This window comes from Megachile rotundata, chromosome 9 (genome assembly GCF_050947335.1).
Source record: "Megachile rotundata isolate GNS110a chromosome 9, iyMegRotu1, whole genome shotgun sequence".
Lineage (NCBI taxonomy): Eukaryota > Metazoa > Arthropoda > Insecta > Hymenoptera > Megachilidae > Megachile > Megachile rotundata.
This window is the reverse complement of record NC_134991.1, coordinates 2,417,583-2,436,038: the sequence shown is the minus strand read 5'-3', so window position 1 is coordinate 2,436,038 and position 18,456 is coordinate 2,417,583. Positions and strand designations below refer to the sequence as shown.

The 18,456-nt window shown below is 35.6% G+C and overlaps 1 protein-coding gene across 1 annotated transcript in view; it reads right to left on the bottom strand.

The window, feature by feature from the left end:
* LOC100881431 (uncharacterized) overlaps positions 1-17,729 on the bottom strand; it is a 32,761-nt gene extending 15,032 nt beyond the window's left edge. Inside the window, exons 1-2 of the mRNA XM_003704731.3 lie at positions 16,144-17,729; positions 11,544-11,782 (exon numbers count right to left, since the gene is read on the bottom strand). Of these exons, the coding sequence (XP_003704779.1) occupies positions 11,544-11,782; positions 16,144-16,486 (582 nt within the window). The 5' untranslated portion in view covers positions 16,487-17,729. The remainder of the gene's footprint in view (positions 1-11,543; positions 11,783-16,143) is intronic.
* Between the last annotated feature and the right edge of the window lie 727 nt (positions 17,730-18,456).

Below are 18,456 nucleotides of genomic sequence, written 5' to 3'. Positions count from 1 at the left end.
TGTTGCAATTAAAAATTAATAATTTTGCATTGTATAATCGTTCATGTCAAATCTTCAGCTTCAATTTAGTGAAGCATATGTTATTTCGCTATAATTTGCTATCATTTATATAAGTAGTAATTATAATAAATCAAAGAAGTATTGATAGATACAATTTAATTGTGATAATTACAATTAAAAATTAAAATTTATATCTGGCAATGTAAATGAAGAGCAAAAGTCAAATACTGAACTTACGCATGAATTGACCAGCCATCAAAATAACAGTAACAATGTTGTATCGAATGTCCAAGAACTTTCTAAAGAGGAGTTTTCACAGAAATTAACTGAAACTACTAAAAATGATAATAATAATACAGTGGAGTATTTATTAAACTAATCCATCAGATTATAGCAGTAAACAAATATTTAGCAATTATGAAAGACTGGTTTGTGGTTACTGCACAAAAGATAACTCATCAAAGGGTTCAAATGCTAATGAGGAATGTATCTGGAGTATATAGATAGATTTTCGTGTAACCAAAGCCAACCGCACTTTTTGATCCGAAATCGATCCTTTGATAGGTTATGAAACCGACCACCGCACTATAAAGATCTTCTAAAACAGAGTGGTCATTACTTACATCACAAATTATTATTATTATCATATCAAATAACACTAAAAGTTTTGATTCTATCCCTCCTTACGGGGCAATCAAACGATTCTCTGATAAATGCGTTAACATCAAGTCTATATATGTATGTTTCCTTATTGATTTTCCTGCCTGCTTATTTTCGTTTCGAAAAAAATTATCATATTTGTTTTGAACATTGATAACATTCGAGACAAAAAATATACGATATAAAGATAGCTGAGAAATTTCGAAGATATCTACGCATGAAACTTTTTTTGAAGTTTTTCGAAACGTCAAAGCCTCAAAACCCTTTAAAACTTAAAAAAGTTTCGAGTCTTGAGAATTTGAAACTGCGATCTTTTCGTGATCTAAGACTCTAAAGACCCAGATAAGAAAACTTATGAAATCAATGGATATTGATGAATAAATATTCGGTGTGTGATGCAATCATGATCGTAGAATTGCAGAATCGAGTGCGTATGATGCATGTGAGCTTGATAAATTTTGTGAAGAATTGTTCGTAAAATACGATATTTTCCTTGCAAAAGAATCGCCACTCCAAGTTTCGATAGTTTCGAAATTTTATAAAATTTGGGAGTTGTGTTTTGAGAATTTAAAAATTCGGTTCCCAAACCTATCCGTAATTTTTTGGAAAACAAATAACTCAAGGGATAATTGTATGGACCGCTTAAAATGATACATTTTGTATATTTTGTGCGTTTACAAAAAGTCAAGTTTTATTGAACCCGGAACGAATAGGTCGCGAATATCCTAAGGACCAGTTGAAATGCGTGGGGTATCTTTCGTACTGTTGCTTCGCTCACGAAGGCAATCACGAAGAACGTTTTTAGTGAGAGAATGGATAAATAAGAACAGAGGAAAAGGAAAAAGTGAAGAATGAAAGGAATTGTCGCTAACAACCACTGGCGGCGAGCAAATCTGAGACGCGGGTCTTTTGTGCCTCGTAAAAGTCTCGTCGGCTACACTGGGGCACGGAATAATCGTAAAACCGTGGCTGAAAACTGACAGGAAGTAGGCTGGCAAGAGAGTAGGTATGGTCTCTGCGGTACTACCGAGGACCCGTCAAAATCAATTAGCCTCTCAGTCTTTCTTCTAGCGCGGCTTCACCCTTCCACCGGTTATTAGAAGTTATAAAATTTCGGTGTGACGACCTCGAAACGATCGAATGGCTCGCGGGACACAAAAGAAATGCTTTGTACCACTAAAAATCTGTTCATTTTCATTTCGTTAAATTTCTCATATTAATCACGGCATTATTACGTTTCAAAATATACACAACTTGTTCAGATTGTAGTACTATTTTTCCTTAAAAATACCTGCAATTACAAAATGAAATACTCATTTCTGATAAGTTACGTCCATGCTAGTGATACGAAGGTCAAGTGCTCGCTGAACAGCTCACGGGCACCAATATGCACGAAACATGTAACAATATGACAAAAATCAATGAAGATTTAAAATTTTTCAATTTCCAATTTAAACATACGGAAATTTACAAATTTGTAAATTCGTATATTTGAAAATGAACAATTTAAAAATGTAATAATTTAAAAAATTTAGACTTTATACGTTTAAAAACCGGAGAATTAGGAAATTTATACATTTTCTCTCTTGGAAATTCAAAACTCTAAAAATGTTAGTATTTGAGAAATTTGATAATGTGGAAAAATAAGAATGTGGAATTCGGGTACATTCGGTGTTAAGAATTTGAAAATGGAGAAAGTTTAAGAAACTGAAAATTCGAAAATTTCAAAATTTGTAGGTTTTGAAACTTAGTGTATTAGAGATTTGAAAATTTAGAAATATAGAATTCAGGAATTTGGAAATATTATAACATAGAAATTTAAGAAATTAAAAATGTGGACTTTGGGAATTCATAAAATTAGAAATTTGTGGATTTGGAAATTTCAAAAATTAAAAATCTGTAAATTTATAAATTTCAAAATGTTGAATTTAAAAAATTTGTAACGTTGTAGTCTTGATTATTTCTAAACTTATAAATTTATAAATTTGAAATTTCTGAACTTGAAAATTTAGTAATATACATTAAATATTCTAAAACTTGGTAATTCAGAAGGGGTGAATGTGGAAACTGGAAAATTTTTAATGTTAAGAAATTAGAAATATGTAAATTTGTAATTCTGAAAATTTAAGAATTCAGGAAATTAAAAATTTGTAAATTTTAGAACTGATGCAGGCAACGGTATCTATTTCTGGTGAATGTAAACACATTTTGAAGATGACAGATGCATATGGTATACATATAGTATGCTCTTTAATTGATGCAGTAGAAATTAGCGAAAGAATTTTTCAAAAATTCATCGCTAGCATGTCACCCAGATCTTTTTAAACTTATTACACAATAAGGCCGTTCTACAAGCTATTAAAATCATATTTATAAATAATATTTGATTTTTATTCATTTGATGCTATAGGCATTCCACATTAATATATAAATTTGCTTATTATATTTCTTTGTACAATAAAAGAATTTTAACAAAATTGTTATAAAGATTGTTATTAACCATACCCTTTCATGTCATATAGACGATTTTTATTATTTTTCTTCCAAAGTTCAAATCAATTGAAAACGTAAGCGATGGCTATAGTTTTACAGTACAGTGTAGTCATTTTCATATATAGTGCGATATTTGTAGTCATTTTTTTCGTACCATATATTTTCAATTAATATGTCATAAGTGTGGTATTTTCCAATATTTTCACGTCATCGAATTATATTACATATTCAATGTTTCAATATTCGATAATATAAAATCGAATATTCCAATTCGTAAATTTCCTTCCTTACTATAATTTGTAACTGGTACGTAACATTTTGTCAGTTTGTACGTGTTTCAGGCTACTATAGCAGGAATTTAAGACATTAGCAAATTTATGTGACACGTCCTTGTGGAGTGTGATGGTCAAGTGTACGCGATTACATATCCGATATTCTGTTCTTGGTGGATAGGAAGTCCGACGTCTACAAGTCGCGTATATGCGCGTCGGTACGTGAAGGAATCGGGTAAAATATCGGAAGCGGAGGATTCCAATAAATCAGAATCGGAAGCTGCCCCTCCTCGCCAAGGATAGGGCATCTATACACCGCACCGATACACCGCCTGCATACTAAAGCGCAGACCGGATATACAACCCGCCAATGCATTTACTCGCCTCGATACATTCAATACGCACTACGACACGTATTTTCTGCTATTCTGCTGACTGAACAGCGATTCATATGGTTTCATTCTGTACTGACATATTTATCAATTTTTACTTTGATTTAACCGATTTTATCAAACCAAGTGCATACATTCGTGTGATCTGTATAAATCGTCTTATGCAATTGAATTTGTAAACATTTAAGTACTCTTAAATAAAAATTCGAAATTTCTCCAGATTAAAAAGTTTAACACGAATAAAATATGTTCTGTCGGATAATATGCATTAAATTGGTGCAAATAATTAAAGATTATAAACAAATGTTTTAGGGATTTGGAAACTAACAGTTTGAACGTATAGGAATTTGTAAACATTGAAATTTGGGGATCTACGGTGTTACCTATGGTGTTACAGGAATTTGTGTATCTTTGGGGACCTAAGAATTTCGAAACGCAAGAAAATTAAAGACATAGGTAGTTGGAAACTTTGAGATGTGAAGATCTGGGAGTATATCCTCCAGTAAAATCTCTTGGGTGTTTTTGAAATTTGGTCTAACTTGCAGATCTAAAAATTTCATAAATATGTAGTATGAAGATTTCAAAGTTTAGAGTATCTGAGAAATAAAAGACTTCTCAATTTTCGTCGTTTGGAAATATAAACATTGGAAAATGTGAAAATACACAATTTAGAAATTTGGAATCTATTTGAAAATTAAGGAATGCGACGATTTGAAATTTGAATACTTCAAAGTTTAGAGAATTTTTTAATTTAAAGATTTGTAAGTTTATAAATTTATAAATTTAAAAATTTGAAGAATTGAGTAGTCAAACATTTGTACACTTAACAATGTTCGATGTAGGAAATTTGAAAATTTGTAAATTTGTTTATTTAAAAAACTGCGAAATTTACAAATGTGTACTTATTCAAAGGAAGCCTACGTTGCATATGAGTGTATTTCCTACTTCAGCTGAAACAAATATGTAGTATATACAACTTGTTTATTAATAACGATAAAAAAATAACTCGGCACTGAATTTCTTGTATTTCAAAAATTATTTCTGTATCTTTTGCAATTAAAGATAAATAGCATAAAGATCGCAACGACAAATTTGAAGTATAATATATTCTATCTGAAAATAATGCGAACTATTAATGCTGATGCAAACAGGGACTATGGATTAGAAAAATCAATCCATTATCAACCGTATTTACAAAACGTATTACAAAATAGTTTATACTAGAAAAGATTTGACACCACTGTTAGAAATATAGAGTTTAGGTAGATGCATCGGACGAGAGTAAGCCATGTGCGCTTCGTCAGCTGTCCGGGGCGCAAGGTTTATGAGTCTAGAATACAATGTATAGTTTTTAAGGGCCATGGTGACGTTGGTGTCCTCACGGCCAGGGTTTTGCCGAAGAGGCATTCTTGTGCAGACTGTGATCGTGGCAACACGTCACAGGAATAAACAAGGCATCTAATAGTTAAATTGCGTTTAAACTGTTATTTCTACCTATTCCGCTCGTTTTCCTGATTTTCTTACACCACTGTCTCTTCCCTATTTTTTACCTTACAATTGATAGGTGAATTTATATCAACAATTATTCGGAATATGAAAAGTTTTCCATCATTAAAAATTTAATAATGGAAGTTCTATAAACATATACTAGAAAATGCAAATTAATCAACAAAACAGAAAGTACGCGTTGCAAACCACAAAACAGATAAAGGGATTCGCGGATCGAAACAGTATCACAAAGCTCAGCCACGTGCATGCGAGAGCAAAATCTGTCTCACGAAACTGCCTTGCTTCTCAGTATCCCTTCACTAATCTGCCTTTTCTCTACAGAGTGTTTGCCGACGTTGGAACGATAACAAGACCAGAGAGGTGACGTCACTGGACCATCAGACAGTGCGTCGCCTACAGGTCTGAAGTTGGTATCAACACTGGGGACGTCCATAGAATTCTCTTCTTGCAACACGGTCAAAACCATCGGGAAACCAACGTTTCCTTTCAAGTGACGCAAATTATGCGTATTACAAGGAAATTGGAGGAAAAGAAAGAGAAAGGCAGAGGAAGAAAGGCTACTAGCGAGCCAAACGATATCGGATTATGCGTTGACTGAGAAAACATCGGTATCGAGTATCGTAGAACGATGATGTAACGTTTCCACAGTGACTTTGGTGGGATTACAGGGCGGAACGAGCCCTGTATGCACAAAAGAACACGAAAATATTCTTCATAATCGCATACAATAAACGTTAACTTCTTTAGGAAGAAAATATATTGCAATTATCCGATTCGAATTTTTAAACAAGTTTTTGTAAAATGGCATACTGGTTTCTGATGATACAGAACTTATGAACTAATAAACAGGTGTTAAAATTACGTATATGCAAAAGTAATGACCACTTTTCTATTATTATTTGAGTCAAAAAAATGTATAAAAATGTACTGTGTTTACGTAAACGTCCTTTTCCAAGTACCCTCAGAAATAAAAAGCTGATTTGTTTAGATTTGCTATGTGCGGAAATTACATTGTTATTAGACAATATTTCTGTAAGTTTCTCTAACGTGCAATGTTCTAGAATGTGTAATTCAAAGTGCCCAATTACTTTTGTGGACTGTGTGTGGATTTCAAAACATGAATTTTTAAAATTATACTTTATTAAAATTTGGACAAAAGAAGTTACATAAATGTCATATTAGTTGTTTAAAAATAACTTGAATGTTACACACTTTGTTTGGTAATAATTAAAATCAGTGCGATTTGGGGCTGTCCAAATATAAAGCGATGTCAAAATTCATCATAAAGGATTTTAAAAATGGATGTAAATGATTCCTTTCTCCAATTATTTTAATTGCTGTCACGAGATTTGTTGTAATTAATATCACTTTAAATTTTTAATTAAATTTGAATATGATATATCAATTATAACAATTGATTAGGTATATATTAATATTTATACTTTTCTTATTTATTATACATTCATTCTACTTTTTGATAATGTAAAAATATTTTTCGCATAAAAATTGTTTAACTCGATGCGGAAAGCTTTCAATAGTTGAAATACATAAAAAATTACACCAAAATTACAATACCTTCAAAATTATTAAATATTTTAACATTAAAAAATGTTACAAAATATTACACGTTAAATATTTTAAGGACACGATATGATTTTTTATTATATATTCAAATTATAGAATTTCAGTTTTCAACTAAATCATAACCGTAGTAAATCCAATGAAAGATCACACGCACAATAAATGTAAAGCGGGTTTCGTAAACGATAAACGTATATGAAACGCATGTCTACGCCAAATCACAGTTAACTATTACTTATAATTTTATTAATTCTTCTCCAGTCAGAAAATTTATTCCAATTATTTCACTTAAATATATTTAAAAGTAAAACAACAAAAAATATTGCGAAATTAGAAAAAAGAAGTCGTTTATACTCATTTTCGGAGCTGTTTATGGTAGATACTGACACTATTTTCCTAACCAACATACGTTTTCTAAACGAACATTGCTCATTTGAGTTATTAGAATTGAATAGAATAACTTCCGATTGTTATATTTAAAAACTACTTAAGTTACATTTGGATAACTTTTTCATTCATACAAAATGGCCAATATACCGAAATAAACAACAGGTCAATATTTAATACTCGAATGAGTCACGTAGTATTAAACCTCGTACATTTCATCATACACAAAGTAAAAAGAGATTGTATAACCAAACAGCTATACATTACTCATGGCAAAACAAATAAGAAAATTTCTTTACTATCACAAACACGTACTAAACGATATATAAATATCTAGAAATTGAATTTCATGAGGAATACTAAATTCTAGATGCATTAAATCGTCAATTTGCATTCAGAACGTTGATGAAACGTTTTTTATTCATTCTAATCAACTCATAAGCATTAATTCGATGTGCTGCAAGTATTATTTTCTATTTCTATATTAATAAAGCGTGTTAGATCTTCTACATTTTAAAGTCCGCCATTTGATATGCGGAACTTAATACCTGACTAAATATGCATAATATTTTAAGAAGGGTGGAATACAACGCAGTGTAAGCTGTGGTGTAATTTAAACTGCACGTTACATACGACGATCCTGAATAACTCCCGAAGTATATAAAGAAACAGGAAGCACGTGGAACGATCGTCAAGGATGAGCTTGACAGGGTCCAAGAATTTGGCGGGCACATAAGGACGTTCAGTTAACAGAAGACCCGGAATCATGTCGACACGTGTGCACGATGCATAACTAGGGGGAGGAGGGACAAGCTTAATCTATCCTAAAAAGAAAGAAAATTAACCAGAGTAAAGTTTCGCGTGTGTAACCGTAGCTTCGATCCGTAGCTGCGGTTTCCACGTCTCTTTTTTCGGATCGTTTCAGAAGAGGAACCTTGAGCAACGAGAGAGGCCGAACCCGAACCGTGATTTATTGTCCTTGGTTAGAGATAATAAGGCACGATCGGCTGGGAAGATTCTTTCGAAACGAAGGATCTTCGTGCACGGTCGCACGGATCTATTTTTTTTCACCCCCACTAAAGATCGCTTACATATTTGATGATATTCAGAAAAAAGAAATGTGACGGAGCAAGCTACCTGCCATAGTACCAACTCTGTCACGAATAACTAGCGAATATTCAAAGGAAAAATGAACCGCTTCCCTCCGATCGACGCGCATGATATGATATTAGGTCAGATCTGAAGTTTGCATTGTTACAAAAGATTATTTAGCTTAAATTCGATTTCACGTTGAACTGAAAGTCACAATAATTACCATTATGACATTATGCCCTTCCCTAACTGTAGTCCTAAAATACCTATCAAATAGGATACTAAAATAGGAAATTTTTAATAAGAAACTTAAAACGAAAATATTACAGAATATAAATGTACTTGTTCTACATTTTTTAAAAGATGGAACTAAAATCCAATTTATTAACTTTTACATTATGAGTTTGCAAATAATACCACAATTGATTAGAAGAGGACAATTACTTACGATTGAAATGATAAAAACTAAGGTAAGTAGAATAGGGAGTAGGGCAGGCTCATCTAGGGAATAAGACGTTATAGAAGAAAACCCACCATTTATTGGTTTTGATGCAAGAATTTTCAAATTTATAAAATTTAAGTTTATAGAATCAAAATATTTGTAAATGTTTAAATTTAGAAATGAAGAATTGTAATTTTCAGAATGTAAAATTTTGCAAACCTGAAAATTTGGAAAATCTGGACACTTAAGAGTATGGAATTTAGTAACTGGTAATTGGGAAATTTTGAAATATGAGAAATTTGAAAGTTTGGGATTTAGAAAGTTAGGGATTTGAGAATTTAGAAATTTCGAGATTTTATAATTCAGAAATTTAGAAACATGAGAATTAAACAAATTAAGAATTTAATTAAGAATTTGTTTTATGAATTTGAGTATTAAAGTGTCTGGAAATTTGAAAATATCAAGAGTTAAAAAATTTGAGATTTAGAAGTTTGAGAGTGAAAAACATTCGCAAATTTAAAATCTTAGAGATTCAGAAGTTTAGGCTTGTGAAAATTCAGAAATATGGCTTTTTGGAAACTCAAACTTTGCAAATTTGTGAATTTGAAGATTTTCAAATTTACGTATTTAATACTCCAAAATTACAAATACCCTTATAGTCATTCTTAATCAGAGGAAATCTATGTTACAACTAAGTGAATACACAGCGAACAAAAATAAAAATTCTTTTACGAAATTCGAACCTTCAAACTTTCTAGATTTTGTTAATGATTTCAAAATAGTTAAAATGACAGCGTAATTTACCCTCTCTTCGACATTTCTGTCCAGACTATAAGTGTTATTTGGTTATAATAATTTCGTAGTGCTAGATAACCAAAATATTATACTGTGGCGGTATCGAAAATTTTATTTCTGGTGATTGCACCGATACTCTATATTTACCAGCAATAAAAACTACATATAGTGATCGCAATAAAAGAAACGAGATAATCTTTTCGTGGTTGCCTTCCAATCGACGATAATGTTGAAACGTTCGAATCGGGCAATCACAAACTGTAACAGACATTTTTATCGTAAATAGCATTAAACAAATTTTTACTTTTTGTTCAAATATATAATACGCAATAAATATTTTTAAACACGAATCTGAAAACCGTTTTTTGTCTGCATTTCTAATATTTAAACTAATGGAGCTTTTGTAATTTCGAAAATATTTTGCGTTTAAGAGTTCATATTTACTAGATTACTTTTTACATCACATAATTTTTGAGTGAAGTGATGTACGTTGCCAATGTATTATGAACATTTAAAGTAAAAGAAAATATAAATTTCTATAAATTTCTACATTTTATTTTGAATTAAATTATTAAATAATCATTAAAAGCTACTAATGTACAGTGAAATCTAATTCAAGATTTAATTACAATTTAATTTAACTGGAAATGATTAAACTATAGTAAAAAATGTTTAATAAAGAAAAGATCACTTGCTTTGACTATTATTATTTTAATAATTAGTTATTAAAGACTAACATGTTTGAAAAAAATTTCAACGTAGGGGTCGAAATATTAATATTATGCATGTGTAATTTCTAATTTGTTTGGACAGAGATAAAATTTCAAATAAAATTCAATTCATAATTTCATTTTGGTTGAGATTTTTAGTATCGATACGCCGTATATTCATTCTACCCCTAAAAAAGGAATCTGTCCTCGGATTACGAAAAGCTTTTCAAAATGATGGAAATAAGATTTTTACGTATGAAGACAAAGCGGCACAATATCGTACGAAAGAGAATTCGAAACATCTGTTTCGAAGGTCTGTGTGTAACTCTACGATCAACGTCCGTACGACCGGAAGCACTGCCATAACTGCCTTCCGCTTGGTGCCCCCTTTCCCCGCCCGATACCCATCAGAAGTCACGTCGATAATTATTGAACCATTGATGAACTTAATCTTTGCGCCTGATCGATGGTGCACTGCAATACTTTCAAATTCCGGAAAGAAACAAAAACATATCTCAAATGAAACTACATTTCTTTTAATGAAATAGTAGACTATCTTGAAACATAATCTTTCTATTAAAAACAACTACCAGAAGTATATTTTTATATGACATTGCAAAGGAAAAAAATAAATTGAATCCTTTGCACACGAATGAACTTTTGCTATTGACAAATTGGTAGATATAGACTCTAAAACTATTTACTTGAGAAGTTTAAATTTTGTTAAAGTTATCATTTTTCTATTATTAATTACCACTATTGTCTGTTTCACTATAATTACATAATACGTCAAATGTATAACACTATACATTTAGTTAAATACATATTTTACATTATTATAATAAACCAAATGGTGAGTGTGAGTCACATTTCGAGGGCAAAGTAATAACCTAATTTCTAGTTTCATGGTTATACTGTCAGAAATACGAATTAACACAACTTCACTGAACAGAACAAATTTTAATGGTAAAATAACTTGAATTATTTATACAGAGTTTAAAGAAGCTTCTTTAATTTCTAATCTTCTAATTTATAATTTCCTTGTACAAAATAAGAAATTCTAAAAATACGATCTATCAAGTTAGCACTAGAAATATCATCGTTATATAACGCTTCAAGAAAAAAAAGAACACTTAACCTTGAAAGAAAGAATAACCGGATGAGAAATGTAAAAGAAAATTAAAGTAGTGCCATTGAAAAAGGTACTCACATAATCATCACGAAAAAGCTGCGCGTGCATCAGGGCTGTTCTTGCCTGAACAACGACTTGGGACAGGAGCTGCGAATCTGTCAGCTGCACCACATCCAAATCACCGGTAAAATCTTCGGCAGCGAGGCCACAAGGATTCACCCACTTCGGGGGCAAGCTTAATCGTCTGTCCTCGAGGGTCATCGTCGGAGCACCGTGCACTGACACCACGAGCAGAGTCACCAAAAGACTACCTAACCCTGAAAATTAAACCGATTACATGAACAATTAACGAATTTGTCAATTCGTTGACAGCGAGGATTTCACGTAATTCAAATTTTCATTCCAAAAGGAAGGAAACATTTCATTAATTCAATTTGAAAAAATTACAAGCCTATGGATATGGAATAATTCGTTGATCATTGATAATATTACAAATTTTCTATACTTTGTTTCAAAACCATCTAAATTCTGTTGTAAAAGCATATATTAATTTACCATAGGTATGGTATAAGATTATTGTTGTAAAAATTCAAATGATGCTTATTGTGGTTGAACATTTCTTATTGTTGAATGGTAATAATTCTATGGGAAATATTGTGAAAACAAATTCAGTCACCGACATTCAGTCGACCAAGAATTTTTTATTAAAAATGAAAGTGAAATCGAAATGTGAGTATTGTAATAAATTTACAGGCAGTTCTTATTTTCAATTCACGATTAACCGCTGCGATATGGTATTAGCAGAATTGTCGGCACATTAACGAAATAGATAAGAAGCGATATATTGGATCGATAGCAATCAACGATTTAACACAAGAGTGTTGGGGAGGATGCCGTTGAGAGAAATTATTCTGGAGCTTCCGTCTCGATGTTTCTACCTTCCCGCTGCACTTTCCCTCATCCTTGGCTCGGATGCACTCATCGTCGATAGTAAGAACCTAAATGGTAGATTCCGATCGAGGCCGTCTTATGATCATCCGGCAGTTTCGGGATCACTGCTCGTCGAATTACATCCACGTGAATTCGTCGTCGCATTATTTCACGAGTTACGACCCTTGATGAGGGGCCTGGAATCACGTGAACCGATACGACGACAAACCATCAGCAGTCGCATACGCATTCGGATGATGTATAACAACCGCGGCCAACCGCGTACACGAGAGTTCCCTTTTCTCCGTTTAAATACCCTCATCCCTTCCTTTAGGATGTTGACGACCGTGTTCGATATTCCGACGAACACCTTGAGCTTGTTTTTTAATGCAAAGGGTTGAATCGAAGATTCGTTCGAATCACATTGCTTCGCCTCGAAATATTCATAGCTGATCATGATCGACGAAACGAGTGGTGCCTTGAACATGCGATCGAATTCTGGGTTATAACGCTTATAAGCACGATTTATCTCTTTCCGCATTATTTCGGTACCGAATAGAATGTAGATGCAGCATTTAGGCCGATCCAGACACGATTCGAGAAGTAAATCGTTACGTCAGTGGATCTAACGGTCGCATCAAGGACCAGAAAATGTAGGTATCTTGTGCGATCACAAGGGCGCTTACAAATTTAGTTTCAATGTGCAGCTACGCGTGATGCAACGTAGACGGCGGTCGCGTTCCCGAGTCGCAAAGAGAAGAACAAGTTGGCAAAGAAAGAGAAGGAGAGAGAGATACAACGAAAAGGAGAGAGCAAGGGGGGAAGACAGGGAGACATCGCGGACATTTAACGCATTTTAATGAGCGGCTCTTAAGTGCGTTTCGCATCTTGACGAGAGAGTAATTTGCCGCATGGAAGTTTGCGCCCCTTGAAAATTGTGTCTCGACATGCATTATCTACCTCAATACTGAGCAATTCAATGCTCCTTAAGCAATATTATGATCCCCCGTGGTGGACCAAGATAATAAAATGCGAAAAACAACAGTTGACCTAATGATTTACGCAGACATCATAGGATACTAAGAAGCCTATTCATTGTCTTGTATTTTTATGTTGGTTATTTCTCGAATTTCGCGGATGAGTTCATCTTCGGTATTCGTTGGACAGAAATGTACAGCGATAAATTAAAAGGCACGAGTCTCAGCTTTAATCGAACAGATTATATTGGAATTCGGCCGAGAATATAGATAGGTCACACTGCGGCAAGTTTTAACAGAGATCACGTGAATTTGCTCGCACGCACTTGCATTGCCACGTGAGCCTGAAGATAAGCACGCTGGCATGTTCTTCGATTAAATTTTGCTGCTTCGTTAGAACAAACAACAACTGAAACGTTTTCGTGCTTGCAACCGGTTTCTGTTTTGAGAAATGGGAACAAAACTGACAATTCAGAGGAACGACGATTAAAACGGAAAATGTGCAAGTAAGATCGGATTTTCCGTTAACACGACGCAAAAGAAGTTTGCACGGTTGGAAACAACTGGCTATTCAACAATGCGGCAAGCACCTTTATCGTACTAGAGATTGCCACGGATCCCAGGTAAATGATCTTAACATGTACGATTATATTTCCTTTCTTGTCACTCGTGTACGCATCGTGTACTTTCTCTTGTTTCTCTAATTGCGCCACATTTTTCCGCCGTTGAAAGTTAATTACTGTACCGATGTGTCCATCACCAAATTTGTCTCAGATGAGAATTGCGATGATGGGTGCCTCCTTCAAGTATATTCGCATTCTTAAGCCGTAAGAAAACGAAAAAGCCACCGATAGTTGGTAATTTTACTGTCTAGAACGCATTATCAAATTTACCTCAATTCGGAACATCTAGATTACTTCCAAATTTAATCCTTTCCTTTTCTGTTCAATATCTCAAGCGGCCGTCGAAAAATAAACCTGGATGTACTTCATTTCATTATATAATAGAACTAAATCAGTTCACAATCAATGAAGGCCGAAGTAACCGAATGACGTTTTCCGCGCAATGACAGGCGATTAACTGCGGTTTTTGGTAGGTAGTCGTCTAACTGTCGACACTTGCGTCTCCTGTAGGTACTTTCGCCCCTGGATGGTGTTGACGGTACAGTCTAGGACCTACCTCAACGGCGATGGCTCGACTACGGCGTTCCAACGAAATTCCAGAGAACCCGCGACCGCTTGGAAAAAAGTTAAGACGCGCTAAGCCGGTGCAAGGAGCATCTCTGCTAGCCAGCAAGAAGATGCTGAAAAATGCGGTAATGACGCACTGTCCTCGCATTACTCGCGACAATTATACCCCATTACGCCCGTCCCGCCACCCCCTTATCATCCAGATCATGCCCATGCCCGGATCCGAGTGCATTGCGGTAGGTCGCGGTACGCATCGAGCGTGTACTGTTTATTCTAACCTGTTTTCCATCTATTCTTTGCATCATCATCTACAAAATGCATCTCCAGGTGCAATCGTTTTGACTCATCCTGATGTTTACGAACGGATTACGGGAGCAAACGTGACGCATGAAAATTTAACGAGGAACGTTCAACAGGTAGGTGCGTTGGACAGGCACGTCTCAACGCTGGCTTGAATCGATGTCCCGTTTTTCGCTGATTTCGCAGCAAATTCACTCAGCGATTATCGCGTTGTTTTTCAATTTGAAATTCAATGCTTGAGAAGAGACGCAAAGAACTTAACGCTGCATGCGAACGGATCACTTTCGAAACGAACGAAGAAGAATCGATAACAACGACCGTTACAAGGAGGATGACTAATACGTTCATCGACTTGTTCAAAAGTGACGTCAAACACCGAGAGAGAATGCCACCAGGGACAATAGACGAAAAAAAGAAACATTGTATGATCACGTTTGCCGAGCTGCTAACTACGTTTGAGTTTCAGCAAAATTCGTGGATTATCTTTAAATTTCGTAGTGTTCCAGTTAGAAATAAAACTTTGTGATGCGTTATGATAGGACAATTCTTGTTCAGCAACGCTCAACTCGGATGCAACAGGTGACACGGGGTGAATGAATCATACAGACTGTAACAATGAAATTTCGACTTGACTCTGACGATAAGAAGTTGAGAAGTTGGCATAGAAGAAAACAGAATCGAGGAAAGATGCTGAACGGTCATTACGTAAGAAAGCATTGGTTTTACGTGAGTCAGCGTCAGATGTATACATGCGTATTGCACATCGAACAGAGATGCGTAAAGCGATAATGAATGACACCTATATAACGAAGCACGTTTTTCCATTAACTGTAACTTGTTCTACCATAATTTTAGCCGAGTAGAAGTGTATAAATCTGATTCGGATAATAATACAAAGAAAGGTTTTACAAACATACCAAAGCGTTTAACAGTTGCAGCTGGGCGAAAAATAAATTTTCTACGCTGCCAACAACTATTTCATCAAAATAATGTAATCTAAAACGTAACGAGATATATTCTACAGCAGTTATAAGTCATTCGAAATTCTTCACAAACAGATAATAACTAAGAAAAATTATTGCGTTAGAATTTTATCAAATTTTGCTTTCTTAGCGAAAACAAGATTGAGATTAATGTCAACTATTTGCCTTAAATAGTGTGTTTAAATAAAAGAAAATTAAGCTGTACAGTAATAAAACGCAAGAAAATATGATAGTTTTTCCAGACAATAATTGGTATTTGATCATTAACGTGTTCTTTTTATAGTTCTCGTAGACTTACTGAGCCACGTGGTCGTGGTGACAGATGGGTTGTGTCTCGACCGCATCCCTCGATCGTCGTAGAAGGCAGGTACTAGATACGATTCACATGATAAGTGTCTTTGATCACGATAGTTCGTTTGTATTCTTGAGCTTAATCTCGCGTGTCGAGTATTTGTCTCGAAGCTTTTGCACCATTTCTTTGACGTTGTCAAACTAGTGGACGTCACGGTCTTCGTTAAACCACCCTGAGAAATCCAATGATCAAGAACTCTATGTGAAGTTGTCCTTTGATCGCGGGATAAAATCGCCTCCATTGTCAATTGTCGATCGGGATTGACCGCTATATCCTCGACAACTGTCATAATCGCATAGCACTTGATCACTCTTGTCGCACGCGGCACTCGCGATGGCGCGTGGCAGCTAAGGAGCAAGCGAGACGTATCCTATTCTCGCGTGTTCCCGTACCGATGTATCGCGCCGGTACTTTTACGGTCGAAGCGGGCCACTGATACCCTGTGTTCTCGTTTATCGATAAAAGCACTACACCGAATGACGTTTGTACATAGGATATAGTGGAAGACACGGCGGGCCCAGTATGTTCGTAAGGGCCTAGGCAATTACTACGTGAGAAATTGTCCGCACAGAATCACAATCCGTTTGGCACTGGTCCTGACACACGCGATGCACTGATTCTTATACAAGGGGAGAGAAAGGGGTTACACGAATGTTGTCTCAGAGAGTGGAGAAGAGAGGGGGCGGTAGATGTTTAAGAATGTGGCGGAGAGGTACGTATGGAAAGGAAAACAGAATCAGTTTAGTTACGCCCTTAAGGGTGGTCCATGTATAATGCTTTCTTTTTTCTTAAAGTTCTTTTCTCTTTAACTTTTCTCTGTTGTGTCTCTGTTTGTCCCGTGATATATCCCTTTCACCGGCAACTTCTCGGACCCTTTTTGGTTCTCTCAGCCCTTGTGTTGGCGGCACCTTCTCAGTCGTACGCCAGTGGGGTAAGGTCGTACCATACCGAATGTCAGGAGGTGACTGAGGTATTCGTTGCCCTCGTCCGGCTGAGTGTATCGAGTGTATCACCTCTCGGCTCTGTCCGAGTTAACCATGGCGCAGAGGAAGGTAGGTAGGTAGGTAGGTAGGTATAGAAACAGAGAAGGAGAAGCCAGCTATAGGCAGGCTTGTTCGTTCGTCGTTATAGTAGGAGTGAACCTACGTAAGGGAATGGAAGTGGAAGGTGGACTTCTGTCCGTCTACCTTGCTTGTCGGTAGGTCGTTTCTCTTGCCCCGTTCCCTCTCTATCTATTGTGTATTCTCTTTACCGTTCTTCTTCTTTCCTCTCTTCCTTTCTTTTCCACAGTCTCCTTCTTCTTCCTTCTTCGACGAGCGTTCCTTTTCCTCTTTTATCTCGTGCGCGACCGTATGACTATCACAGCGTATGGTAGTGGCCACTCGGTCGACCGGTGCCTATATACGATTGTAAAGGCATCGAAGCACGTGGCCCACACCCCGCTTTCGTATCCTAAGTACCCCCACTATCGCCACCCTTCCTTGATCACCCGGCGGGCTGGCTTTCTCGCTCTTTCTCAATCTTTCCTTCCTCTCGTTACAATCCTTGCTTCTCTTCTGCTATTCTTCTCTTTCTTCTCTTCCGCCTCCGCCGCTCCGCCACCTCCTGCCGCTGAACGACACCCCCCTCTTCTCTCTCACTTCACGCTTGTTCCCCTCCACGCGACATTCGTGGGTCAGGACTCCACGACTCATTCATAACTCCCCGTGAGGGACCACTTACCCCCACTCAAACACCTTACATCGGCCTATCCCCACCCATGCGCTTGTAGTAGATGCCGGGCATCTAAACGAAGCGATCTGAAAGACGTCTTTGTAGAAGCTCGATGTTACACCGGCACGTTCCGCCAACCTTTTACTCTCGCAGGTGCACTGTGATACCATCTGTCACAGACATCATCGAAAATTAATTTTATCTCCAGATTACGGATGATATTGTGTCCACGTCACTTTCTTCAACTTCCTGGTCAACGATATTTCACACTTTGTTCGTAAGATTGAAGCAATTTTGTCAAGGATTTAAAAGACCGTAGCTATTCGTACTGTACTTTTATCGTGTATGATTTCCTGAAAAGTTGGAACCGTCCGTTCGCAGACATCTCTAGTTATACTATTCTTCAGACTGTTAAATTCGGAGATTTCAATTCGGTGTTTGTGTCGTTAATGTTATTTATTTAAAAAATTGCTCACAGTTTCAAGGTTCTATCAATGAATTTACATTCCATACTTTATCTTGATTGAATTGTTTGATGGTATGCCG